Raw genomic sequence first — 12,140 nt, forward strand, 5'->3', positions numbered from 1 at the left:
TTTTGTCTAAAGCACCTCTCTTTGTTAACATAACCTAAAAATTCTGTTTTACTCCAAAAGTTCATAAACAAAACCACGTCAAACAGCTGGAAACTTATTGAAATATTTGCTGTTTATTTTATAGAAAATATAAAAATTATTTTAAAAATGGAGGTAATTTTTATTTATATAAAAAAATCTATTTGTATAATTTTTTTGACAGTAACTTTGCACGTATTTTTGGGGAAAAATATGTATTTATTTTGATTTTATTAGATATATAATAATAAAAAAAGCAATTGTCTCCTTTCTTCCAGGAACAAAATATACCGATTGATATTAATTCCGGTAAATTATTGGAATGGTTATTAAATCGACGACATTGTAAAAAAGATTGGCAAACTCATATTTTATCAATTAGAGAAAAAATCAACAATGCCATTCAGGATATGCCAATTCACGAAGAAATTGCAAAACTACTTTCTGGAACACGTAAATATATTTTAGAATAAATTTACAATTAATTAATGAAATTAAATTTTTTTTATTAGTTATTTAATTTTTCATTGTTTATATCTTAAATTTATTTATAAGTAAATGGATTAATTAGAATTTTTTGTGATTAATTCAATATAAATAACACTTATTTTTATTTATAGACATAAACTATTTTCATTGTAAGAAAATTGTTGAAATTCTCAAAGAGACTGAAGCTGATACAAAAAATTTATTTGGACGTTATGGATCGCAACGAATGAAAGATTGGCAGGAAATTGTCAAATTATATGAAAAAGACAATCTTTATCTTGCTGAAGCTGCGCAAATGTTAATTAGAAATATTAATTATGAAGTTCCTGGTTTTAAGAAGCAAATCCAAAAATTGGAGCAAATACAAAACGTGGGGATTTTTAATTTGTTTCTTTGATTTTTTCTCAATTAAAAAATAATTCTCTTGCAATATGTATAAAATAGAAAAAATCTTTTCTTTTTTTTAATATAGGAATTGGGTAAAAAGGAGATAGAATACAAAAAATCGGAGAATATCGCTCATTCGGAATTTAATGTGACTTGCAAACAGTTGGGAATAATGGGTAATTATATAAAGAAGGAATTAGTTGAAAGATTAGCGGAACTTCCGGAAATTTATCAACGTGTGGCTAAAAAAACAAAATCACTTGGAAATGTTGTTGAATTTTACAATGCTTTCGTGGAATTTACACTTGGCAGAAAACACAGCGGTGGCTGTATTCCACTTGTGCAATATATAGTTGGTGAGAATGAAAGAAAAGAAATCAATTTCAAAATTTAAAAGCAGCAAAATTATATGAATTCTTTATCTTTTTTCAAACTATTAATATTTATATTAAATATTGACAGTCTCGCAATTATTTACCAAAATATTAAAATTTATTTTCATTTAATAAATAAGAAAACATGTTTTTCTTTTCAGAAAAAGGAAATACCACGACATATGAATGGATTTACGGTGAACCGCCTTTGTCCATTATTGAAACTCCATTGGACATTAGTCTCGATGATGAAAATAAATTAGATGACACTGTAAATGATTTTTAATTCAAAATATGTTTTAGACACTTCTAAATTTCAATAGAAAGAGACAATTAATTTTTATATTATAATTTATATTAATTAATAAATTTATATATTTGAAAAACTATACCATTGACAATTCTTTTCGTTTGCAGATAGATTTTGGCGACAACATTGATGATGCAAATTTCAGTGGATTAGATTTAAATGGTGCAATTGATTTTGGCGATGTTAATTTAGCGGCGGAGGGTGATATTGATTGGGGCGATGTTAATGTTGAACAAATTGCCGAAGGTGAAATTGATTATAATATTTCCCTGGAGTCGGGAATTGTTGTTGAGGCCGATGGTCATGACGGTGGAGTTGCAACTGGAAAAGAAGCACTCACAGTTTTGGATAATCCATCAACGAGAAATGAATTTATCGATCAACTTTTCGAGGTTTTGGAATTAATTTTGATTTTTATAAATTTTAATTTTATTCATCTTATTTTTATTTCAATTAATTCAAATAATTAATTAACGAAAAAAATGTATGTTGCAGTTGGAAGCATTCCTAAAATTGAGACTTTATGAATTTAAAAGTGACAATAGTAAAAATTTATTAAGCATGAGTCAAATGCAAGAAGCGTCTTCAATTCTTCAATTGGCAACTTTGGATAGTACACAAAATATGTTGGATAATTTGCAAATTATTTTATCCGAAATGTTGGACTCGAGAGTTCAACATCTATACAATATCAAACATTCGCCTAGGTAATTTTTTGTTAAATTATATTATTCATCATCATTATTATTATTTACTTTAAATAAATTTGATTTCTTTTTTTTTGCTCTCAAAGATATGTTGATACATTGACAGCGACATTGAAACAAAAATTGACAATGGTTGAAAAAATGAAGAGTTTACAGACGACAATGCAAAAAAAGAAGGATGAGACGCGACAGCAAATTATTGATATTCAACCAATGTTAAAAATAGTAATTCAAAGGACTAAAGAACTTCAAAATGAGGTAAAAAAAGTCCTTTTTAGATTTTAATGTTTAATCTAATTTTTAATATTTATAACTGACTTAAATATTCAATTTTTACAGATTGAGGAGGACATTTCGAAAAAATATAAAAATAGGACTGTTTACTTAACAGGAGGCGTGAATGCACTGTAAATTTGTTTTTTTTTTAAATTTTCAACTAAAGGTTAAAGGGTTTTTTTTTGTTTGTTGTATATTTACAGATTTTTTAAATTCGCATATATTATAATAAAAAATTATAAAAAAATCGTTTCTGTTTATTTTCTTGTTACATTTTATTTATTTGCAATTGTAATTTAATTTTCGATTCATTTTCATCTGAAAATTGATTTCCATTATTGCTAATTTATTCACAAAGAAGTCAAGTGCCCATGGAATTTCAAAATCTGAGTTACATTTTAATGGGAGGAAGTAGAGCGTGAAATAAAAAAGTAAAAAAAATGATTCATTGAATTTGTGTGTACAATAAAAATATATGCAGACGAGATGGAAAGTTTTATCCTTCGAGAGAAAGTTTTCAATTCGAAAAATTATTCTTAAATAGAAATAGAATTTATAGAAAAATCGATTAAAAAAAAAATTAGTAAAATAATTAAAAAAATAATTAAAAATTCAGTTTTTAATTATTTTTTTATGTTAACTATAAATCTTTTTCTTTTTTTTTGCCTACATGAGTGACTAGAGATACAAATCTTTTTGTCGCAAATTGATTGTTATCTTTTCCTCTTGGGATCTTGGCACAGTAACCTGGACCACGACCTTTGTTATTCATTAATAAAAAAAAGAATTATCCTCATATGCATATGTGTTCCACGGGAGACAAATATAAATTAGTAAATTACATGCTTTTGCTTTCATGTCAACTCTCAAAAGGATTTTTCAATTCTTTGCGTACAAGAACAATTTGCGCACTTAGAATTAAAAAGAAAAAAAACTAAAAGATTTTTCATCATTAAAAATATATGGCAAAAATTAATCAACTTTAATAAAAATGAGAAAAATTGAAATGACGTATTTTTTTCTTGCATTTGCGAAAAGTATTCGCTTTAAAATTTCAAAATAGGAAATATATTTTTAAATTAAATTGAATTAATTTCATTCGATATTCTACACTTCGTAAAGATAGTATAAGTGGAAAAATTTTGGTATATCAAAAATATACAACAAGATTTATTATAAATAATTCTCATTTTTTTTTTTACACAAATTTTCTATATAGGCTTATTAATATGGTAACTGTGTATTTTTCACAAAAGAATAAAGGCAAAAAAAAATAATAATAATCAATAAATCATAAATAAATTTTGAACGAGACGCCACGGCGATGAAGTGCAAACGGCTTTTTTCGTTGGACAAGGATAATTTGATAAACATTCAGCAAAATCTCGATCACATTCGCATAATCGTTGAGCGCACGATCCTGATCCTCCCCATTTTCCGTGTTCCACAGCTAAAAAATTTATTTATAAAATTTTTTAATTATAAAATTTAAAAAACCAATAAGCAAAACAGTAAAATTCTCTTTATATAAAAATTTTTAAAGAAAAAGTATTTAAAAATAAAATAGAAATAATAAAATAATAAAATAATAATCATAATAATAATAATAATAATAATAATAATAATAATAATAATTTTTTAATAATAAAATTTTAGTTAAATATTTGGTACTATTATTATTTTTACGATTTGAAAATATTTTAATTTGCAATTTTTTTTTATTTTTCATGTTATTTATTTTTTTTTTTTTGCAAAAATTGTCGTAATTAAAAGTATAATGAAAAAAATTGACTTAACGAACCACAAATTGGTTTTCGACCTCGGAAGCACTTCCAATAGTAAGGCACTAAATATTGCAGGAACATTGGGCATTCAGTAGCGTCGTAACATCGATCGTGCATCATACAACATCTACAATTAGCAATTTAAGTGAGTTTCTTTGTTTTAAAAATTTTTTTTCTAAATAGAAAATTTTCTTCTTATTGAATTAAATTAAAAATTTGCCTGAATTAAAAAAAAATGTTTTTTACAGGAAATTAATTTTTTTTGTCATTATTTAAAATTTATGAAAATAGAACATTTTCATACCGGTCGATGCCATCGGTAATGAAGCCAGAGCCTAAAAATCCACAATAACAACCATATCCTTTGTAGGATAAAGGATTACAGCCATTGGCACATACGATCATATTATACAAATGAATGACTCCTCTTTTGAATCGTCTTTGCTCTTTGTTTGGAGAGTTTGACCTGAATGTTCAAAAAAAAAAAAAATTTTTTCCAATTTTTTTTTTCAAAATAAAATTTTTAATTTTCGAAAAACGAATAGAATTCCAATACAAATTCTAGTACTCATTCCAATTCTTTTTTCCATAAGAGTTGAGAATCAAATGTTAAAATAATAAATTTTATTTTCTATTTTTTTTATTTTTTAAAAGAATACTTAATTTAGATAATGTTAATTATGAGCGTACTTTTTTTTATATAGAGGAATGGTTTAAAAAAAATGGAGCATGACGACAAGAGGATGGAACTTACGAAACTTTTATAGAGTTTGTATCCAAAAGGGAATCAGAAAGTCTAGTTTTCCTCTTATTTATTAATAATCCACTGAATCCTAAATAGAGATCCTCCTTTTCCCAGGTTGCATTTTTATTCAGTTCTTGCTGATAATCACCACCTGTAACTGTTGAGAAGATTATTATTTTTTTGTTTTTAAAAAATTAACAATTTATTTCTTAATTTAATTATTATTCATATAGAATTATTTATTAATTATTATTAATAACTATTATTTACTGATAATTATTGTTTATTGATAATTATAATATTGTATAGAATATTATTTATTAGAAAATTATTTTTTAAAAATAAAATCAATCCAATATCAATATTTGATAAAATTTGCAAATTTCGATCTGAATGAAGATTCTGATAATTTATAAATTATTATTTATGATCATAGTCCAGATATGAAGTATAATCTGCAAGGAAAAGACACTTTCTGACGGAAAGATTTAATTTTCTTCTAAAGCTAGCAACTATACTGATAAATCACCTGCGTTTATGGTCGACATATATATATGTATATAACTTTTTAAATATTGTCTTTGTTCAAGAGAACTTTGCAAAGTGTGCTAATTCGCAGCACTTTCTTTTCTTCTTAGGAGAAATTTTTTTTTTTTTACTATATAAAGGCAATAAAAAAGTTCACGACCCAAAGCCCTTCTAAACTTAAAAAAAAACAATTTCATTCAACAATGAATTTCTTTTTCGTTTGGCAATTTTTTTTTTAAATACAATTTTGTCTCTTATTTTTCGTATTTTACACTGAAAAAAAATTTTTTTGATTCAAATAATCGGTTAGTTGACTACTATCAAATAAATATTTATTTGTATCAAATAATTATGGTTTTTGTTTTAAATACAGAAATTATTGGTTCAAATGCAGTTTATTTAATTCAAATAAAAATTATTTGGTTCAAGTAAATATTTAAATGATAACCGATTATTTGAATCAAATAAATTTTTTTTTTCATTGTACAATTTTGATTGAATAATCTGGATAAAATTATCTAAATAAGATTAACTTGTACATATTATCCGGATAAAATTATCTAGATGACATTATCTTGTACAGATAATGCAGATACAATTATCTATTATTAGTTACATAAAACGTTTTAAATAAATTAATAGCATTTATAATTTAAAAAATATTACAATATTATATGATTTAGTTATAAAGATAATGTAATTTAGATTATCTTATTTTATACAATGAACGGTATTTCAATTACTTCAAGTAAAATTTAAATATAATATGAATAAATTAATTTTTTTTATTCATCATTAATATTTAAAAAAAAATTTTTTTTTGAGTATTTTTTTGAGATAGATAATATTTTATGGGTATTTTATTATGTCAAAATTAAAGTCCTATGGACAATGCAATTCGTAAATCTTTCTAAGCATGTAGGTCTCTGGGTTACTTATCTTGTGGATCGTTCTGCTATATGATAAAAGTCGCGCGTTAAGATGATTACTGCTGTGTGAACTATGTTAATTAAATACATAGTTACCACTTCGTTAACGTCAAGAATATTGTCGTTTTCACCATATTAAATATATGTACATAGAATTCAGAGTAAATTTTTTGTTTGATTTAGTTAAAAAAAAATTACATTTTTTTTTAAATTTTTCTATTATTGATAAGTAATTGATTTTTTAATTCATTTTTTTTGAGTTTTTGAAGTTTTATGAAATATTGATTTTTGATTATGAATCTATGACTAAGTCGAATAATTATTATTTATTATTATTAAAAGATAAAAAATAATTATTTATTATAAACTATTAATTATTATTTAATTAATATAATTGTTACCCTCGTTTTTCATAAATAAATAAATTTGTTATTAATTTAAATTGTTGCATAAACAAAAAATTTGTTGAAAAATTTAATTTTTTTTAATAAATTATTATTAAATTAATAACCTTCTTTGTACCTTGAATTACGCCGAGAAAAATGATGATCGTGAAAATTAGCGAAATGACACGTTGACTCCATCCAATAATGGATTTTCGTATTAAACGCACCTGTTCGCAATCACGCCCGATTGCCACAGTTCTTTGCGTTTGACACATTGAACACAATCACAGCACATCCCTCATATTATCGATGTCATCGAATTTTCACATTTAAAAATCTTAATGACTCTTCGGTAAATCCATTAAATTTTGTTATCACACCGCAACTCATTCTCTATTTATCGGTTCTGCGAAGAAATAATAAAAAAAATAAATTTCTTTTTCTCCTACAATTTCTTCTTTTTGTCCAGGAAAAATTTTTTTTCAAATTATTAGAAACTTTTTTGAAGTCATACAATTGTCACAAAATTAAAAAAAAAATCTCATTTAAAGTCACAATTTCTTGAAAAAAAAAAATTTAAGAAAAAAAAAATTATAAATTCTTTTTGAAATTATAATTTTTTTTTCAACAATAAAAAAAGGTGTACAAACTTCACATTAATTTTGCACTACACGCACGTGGAAGTGAAGTGATTCCTTTCATGGAAGATGCTGGAGGTGAACTGCCTCTGAAGTTTATATGGAATCTTTGAAAAAAACGGAATGATTGTATGATTCCCTCCTTCCTAAATTCACTGAAGCTCACCTCTCTTCACTTTTGCCATAACCCTGACATCCCAAATAATGACTATTATGTAGAATGCAGATGGGGTTTATGTTACACTTTCACTGTGTGCGCGTGGCCTTACTCAATAAATATATATTGAACGCACAACCCTTCTCCCTTCTTTTTTTTTTTTTTTTGCTTTCAATCCCAAATTATAATTTAATAGAAAAATTCAGTTCAAAAAAAATTTTTTTTTTCCTATTTCTTTCTAAATAGTCCTTTCAGTTCGATGGACAATGAGAGAATAAATTTAGTGAAGAAATTACAAATTGAATATATTTGTTATATATATATATAAAATCGTAATTCATCCAAGAATTCTGACCTGATTTTTGCATATATACAACTTAGAATGTGAGACACTTTCTATGTACTGAGTCACTAGGAAAGATAATAAAAAAAAAAGACTTGCATATTACAAAACCTGCAATTCTTTTTTTTCTCTAGTTACCACTAGAAGTAATATTGACCGGTATTATGTCTTGTCTTTACACTTCCTTGAGATATTTATATATGTAAGTTATAAGTATATACAAAGTGTGCGCAAACTTTTGAACGATTATCTTTATTGCTTGTGGGACACTTTAAAAGTCGCGGGAAATTTTTTTTTTAATTCTTAAAAGATTTTTTTTCTTTTTGGTTTATGTAAGAAATAATTGAATATATATTTTTTGGAACTATTTATTTATTTTTTTTTATAATCAAATTTTTATTTATAACAATTAATTGTTTATTTAAAACGAACAATTGTTTATTTATAATAAACATAATTTTATATTTATAACAACTAAAATTATTTATTCTCGTCAATTATAAAAAATTTTTGTTTATAACAAACAATTGTTTATTTATATTATTATTCCAAACAATTTTGTTTATTTAAAAAAATACTTCCACCGCAGGTAATCCTTTTTTTTCATTTTCTAAAAATTTAAAAAAGAATATTATTTCAACAATTAAAAAAATTGATTTAAAATTTGCAATAAATTTTTTATTAATTTTCTAGTGCCAAAATAAAAATTTTTTTTTGCATCGTAAAAAATCGACTATAGAAATTTGATTTTTTTTCTTTTCTTTTTTCAGTTATGAAATCTTAAAAAGAAGGTTATCTATCAAGGACTTTTAGTCCTTGGATGCATTTTATGTGTGTCTAATTATAAAATGATGAAATTTCGACGTTTTGAAGTTGTTAATTATGCGTGTTTTATTCAAATAGAAATGTAGAGGATTTTTTTTTGCTAGTTTTTTTTTAAATTTTTTACAGAAGCCACATTTGTGTCTATAAAAATTTGCATTTTAAATCATGCAAAACTTTTAAGCGTCTTTTTGTTCAAATGTTTTGTTAAAAAAAAAAAATAAAAAAAAAAACGATCGATTAACAAATCAGTACACGTTAAAGTCTCTTTTCGTTTCCATAGAGAGACAAAATTTGAATTCCAATTCTCATGAATTTACAACGTTTCGATTTCGTAATTTACAAGAATAAACAACGCATTCTGGCTTGCAATAGGAAAACAAATATTTATACAACAAAATTATGGTTGGAAAACAATTTTTTATAAAATTTATTTAATTTGTATTGCAATTTTATTTGTTTGTTTATTAGACTTTTTGAAATTTAAATTATTTATTTAAAATTATATTAAAATTTATATTTATTTAATTGTTACAAATTTTTCTTTATTTTTCTTTTTTTTCTTTAAAAATGTTTATACGTCCCACTGAATAATTTAAAAATTAATTTTATATTATTTATTATTTTTTAAACATTGTTTTGTATTTTAAATGTCAATTTATTAAATATTTTAAATTTATTTTTTTTAGTTTAAATTATTTTTTTTTTAAATATTTTTTTCACTTTTAATTTTAAAAAGATACAAAGAATTTGACTTAATTTTTCCAAAAATTAATTTCTGCCTTTGCTGACCTTAATTTAACAAATTGAAACTAATACACGAGAAGAAAAGAGAAGTAGAAACATATATATGAATATCTGCGGAAAATCGGTGAAATCGCGTACATAGCAAAATTGGTGAGAGAAAACAAGTGCCCGATAAAAAATAATTTTTATATGGAAATATGTAATCAAGAGTTTATTACTTCTAACGGAACTTGTGTCAGTACCCTAATATATATAAGTTTGCAACTATACATTCTCTTCATTCGACCGATAAAAAGTCTTGCGAGTATAAATGTACTTTATAGAGCTTCATTTTCTATATTTAATAATATATAAATAGATATTGTAGGGTTGAAGGTTTATTTGATTTTTTTAGGTCATATTTGTCAGATAATATATAAGTTCATGGCAATAATAATTATCAATCGTCAAACTATTTATTATTATTTATAAAGGTGTACAATTTACATATCGATCTTATGCAAAATGTGCTTTCCCCTTTTGATCCTATAACATTTTAGCAAAAAAAAATTTTTTTAATATGGATGAAATTTACATTTTTTTTTTCATGTTTTAAATTATTTTTAAGAAAATAAATGTGAATTTTTTTGAATTAAAAATTTTTTTCCGTTACTACTAAAAAGTTAATGAAAAAAGTTTTAAAAATGCTCAAAACGTTTAGAAAGTTATTTTTAATAAAAAAAAATTAATACATTTCAATAATATATACATTCGTATTTAAATTTTTAAAAAAATTGTTTCAAACGTTCTAATAATCTAAAAAAAAAAAATGTTGAAAAAATTTATCTGTGAAGTTATTGCGAGTTGAACGTGAAATAAAAATTATCAGTAACACTGAGAATAGGAAGAATAATAACTTTTTTAATTCTTAAACCAAAAAAAAAAATAATTATAAAAAAATTATTTTTTTTTAAATCCAGTGAAATTTTGCAATATTTCTTTTTTTACTTTGAGATTTATAGAAATTTACTTTTATTTTGAGAAAAAAAAGAGAAAAAAATTATTCACTTGGGAGTTAAAAGCGAATGAAAAATATTACGTGAAGAAGTTTTATAAGGTTTTATTTTCGATTACAAAAGTATTATTTAATTTGTTGGTAATTTGGAATATTGTGGTAGTGCAGTGAAATGATACGATGCACATAAATATAAACATATATATATATACATATTTATATCAAAGTGTAAGCGATTACATTGAAACCGGTTTTAAGAACAAATCTTCTCCAGTTGAAATGTCGAGTCGATTATTTTTTTATTTTTTTTTCCAATGAGACAAAAAAAGAAAATCTCCCACGCTTTATTGATTCTAAATTACAAAAAAAAGACAAAAAAAACTTTTTACTGCATATTCATAAAAGGTAGAGAGAAATTTTTGCACAACAGCCCTAAGGGGTTTTTTATATCAAGAGATGATCGCATCTATATTTGTAATTCTTCAGTGCGTTTTTGATTTAAGATTTGATGAATTTTTTATGATTTTATATTTTTCTTTTTGTACGTGGTAAAAATTTGTAAAGAAAAAATATTCTTTTTTTTATTTCCTCTCTTTTTTTTGTAATTTCATATAAATAAAATTACGATTTTAATTTTATAACAAATCAAAATTTATTCCTACTTCCTGTGCGGTTTGAGACGGAAAAAAACACGAAATTGCATAAATTTCTTATGTCAGTAAAAGATGAACAATTAAAAGAAAAAAAAAAAAATTAATCTGACTTATGAAACGATTCCTCTGCAAAATTCGGTCAAGAATTCGCCTTTCACATTCTGGTGTGAAGCTATTACGTACGTCGATGAAGATTTACAAAACGCATCTCACTTTATTAAAGTCGTCAAAAAAATTTATTGTTATCCAATTATAAACTTTTTTTCGAAATATTTTTTTATCTTTCTTTCATTTCATTGTAAATCAATATTATTAAATTTTTTTTTAATTTGGGTGAATTGAAAATTCAAAGTAAAAGTTTTTTTTCTCAATTAGTTTCGTGATGAACCACTAAGAGAAGGAAAAGAAAGACTTTTTCCCATGAATTCTTTGTGACTTCCTAAAAAAAAGAAGCAAAAGCCTATAATCGAAGTAAAAATGGTACTATAAAAAGCGGCACGTACAATCGTGACACGGAAATTGTCTCTCTCTCTCTCTTTCTGTTCGAAGGTTGGGCAATTATTGCGAGAGCAACAAACAAATTATTCTTTGTCTCTCATCGTGGGATGCAAATTTTTCTTCATTGAAGGAAACGTGAAATATTTTAATGATAACAAAGATGATAATGTCACATTGTGTGTCCACGCAATTGTCTAGACACTTGAATGATATTCTTGAAATTTTTGTCAAAGGCTGCTTTATAATCGTTTCCATATTATTTCCGTGTTTTAATTTCTTTTTTTTTATGTTCAAAAAAAATTTGTGATTTAAAAAAATTATTTTAAATTTACAACCTTTTTTTTAATATAATGAA

The 12,140-nt window shown here is 24.0% G+C and overlaps 2 protein-coding genes across 5 annotated transcripts; one reads left to right on the plus strand and one right to left on the minus strand.

Annotated features, from left to right (window-relative positions):
• Window positions 1-10: 10 nt before the first annotated feature.
• LOC127280478 (CDK5 regulatory subunit-associated protein 3) lies at window positions 11-3,021 on the plus strand. The gene is made up of 9 exons (XM_051303488.1): window positions 11-153; window positions 297-471; window positions 639-877; window positions 980-1,250; window positions 1,430-1,539; window positions 1,686-1,970; window positions 2,074-2,285; window positions 2,372-2,543; window positions 2,625-3,021. The coding sequence occupies exons 1-9, from the start codon at window positions 148-150 to the stop codon at window positions 2,694-2,696; spliced, it is 1,542 nt and encodes a 513-aa protein (XP_051159445.1). The 5' UTR covers window positions 11-147; the 3' UTR covers window positions 2,697-3,021.
• A 690-nt stretch (window positions 3,022-3,711) lies between these two features.
• On the minus strand, window positions 3,712-8,217 carry LOC127280480 (phospholipase A2-like). Of its 4 annotated transcripts, none has more exons than XM_051303492.1 (6): window positions 7,611-8,217; window positions 7,059-7,339; window positions 5,100-5,247; window positions 4,650-4,811; window positions 4,363-4,472; window positions 3,712-4,011 (listed from the first exon to the last, which is right to left on the minus strand). In XM_051303492.1, the coding sequence occupies exons 2-6, from the start codon at window positions 7,129-7,131 to the stop codon at window positions 3,845-3,847; spliced, it is 660 nt and encodes a 219-aa protein (XP_051159449.1). In that variant the 5' UTR covers window positions 7,132-7,339; window positions 7,611-8,217; the 3' UTR covers window positions 3,712-3,844. The 4 variants fall into 4 exon arrangements, with proteins under 4 accessions (XP_051159449.1, XP_051159447.1, XP_051159448.1 ...); XM_051303490.1 differs by having other exon boundaries at window positions 7,070-7,339; window positions 7,584-8,209; XM_051303491.1 differs by having other exon boundaries at window positions 7,070-7,493; window positions 7,584-8,209.
• Between the last annotated feature and the right edge of the window lie 3,923 nt (window positions 8,218-12,140).

The sequence above is a fragment of the Leptopilina boulardi genome, unplaced genomic scaffold, assembly GCF_019393585.1.
Source record: "Leptopilina boulardi isolate dan_hultmark-lab unplaced genomic scaffold, ZJU_Lbou_2.1 LbouV2_248, whole genome shotgun sequence".
Lineage (NCBI taxonomy): Eukaryota > Metazoa > Arthropoda > Insecta > Hymenoptera > Figitidae > Leptopilina > Leptopilina boulardi.

What these genes read in the sequence shown, in the direction of transcription:
- LOC127280478 (XM_051303488.1), top strand. An exon ending in AATTGGAGCAAATACAAAAC is followed by an intron (nt 878 to 979) that starts GTGGGGATTTTT and finishes TTTTTAATATAG; the next exon opens with GAATTGGGTAAAAAGGAGAT. An exon ending in AAAATAAATTAGATGACACT is followed by an intron (nt 1,540 to 1,685) that starts GTAAATGATTTT and finishes TTTCGTTTGCAG; the next exon opens with ATAGATTTTGGCGACAACAT.
- LOC127280480 (XM_051303490.1), bottom strand. Translation starts at nt 7,208, where the DNA reads ATGTGTCAAACGCAAAGAACTGTGGCAATCGGGCGTGATTGCGAACAG. An exon ending in TTTTCTCGGCGTAATTCAAG is followed by an intron (nt 5,248 to 7,069) that starts GTACAAAGAAGG and finishes TCTTCTCAACAG; the next exon opens with TTACAGGTGGTGATTATCAG. An exon ending in ATTACCGATGGCATCGACCG is followed by an intron (nt 4,473 to 4,649) that starts GTATGAAAATGT and finishes TGCTAATTGTAG; the next exon opens with ATGTTGTATGATGCACGATC.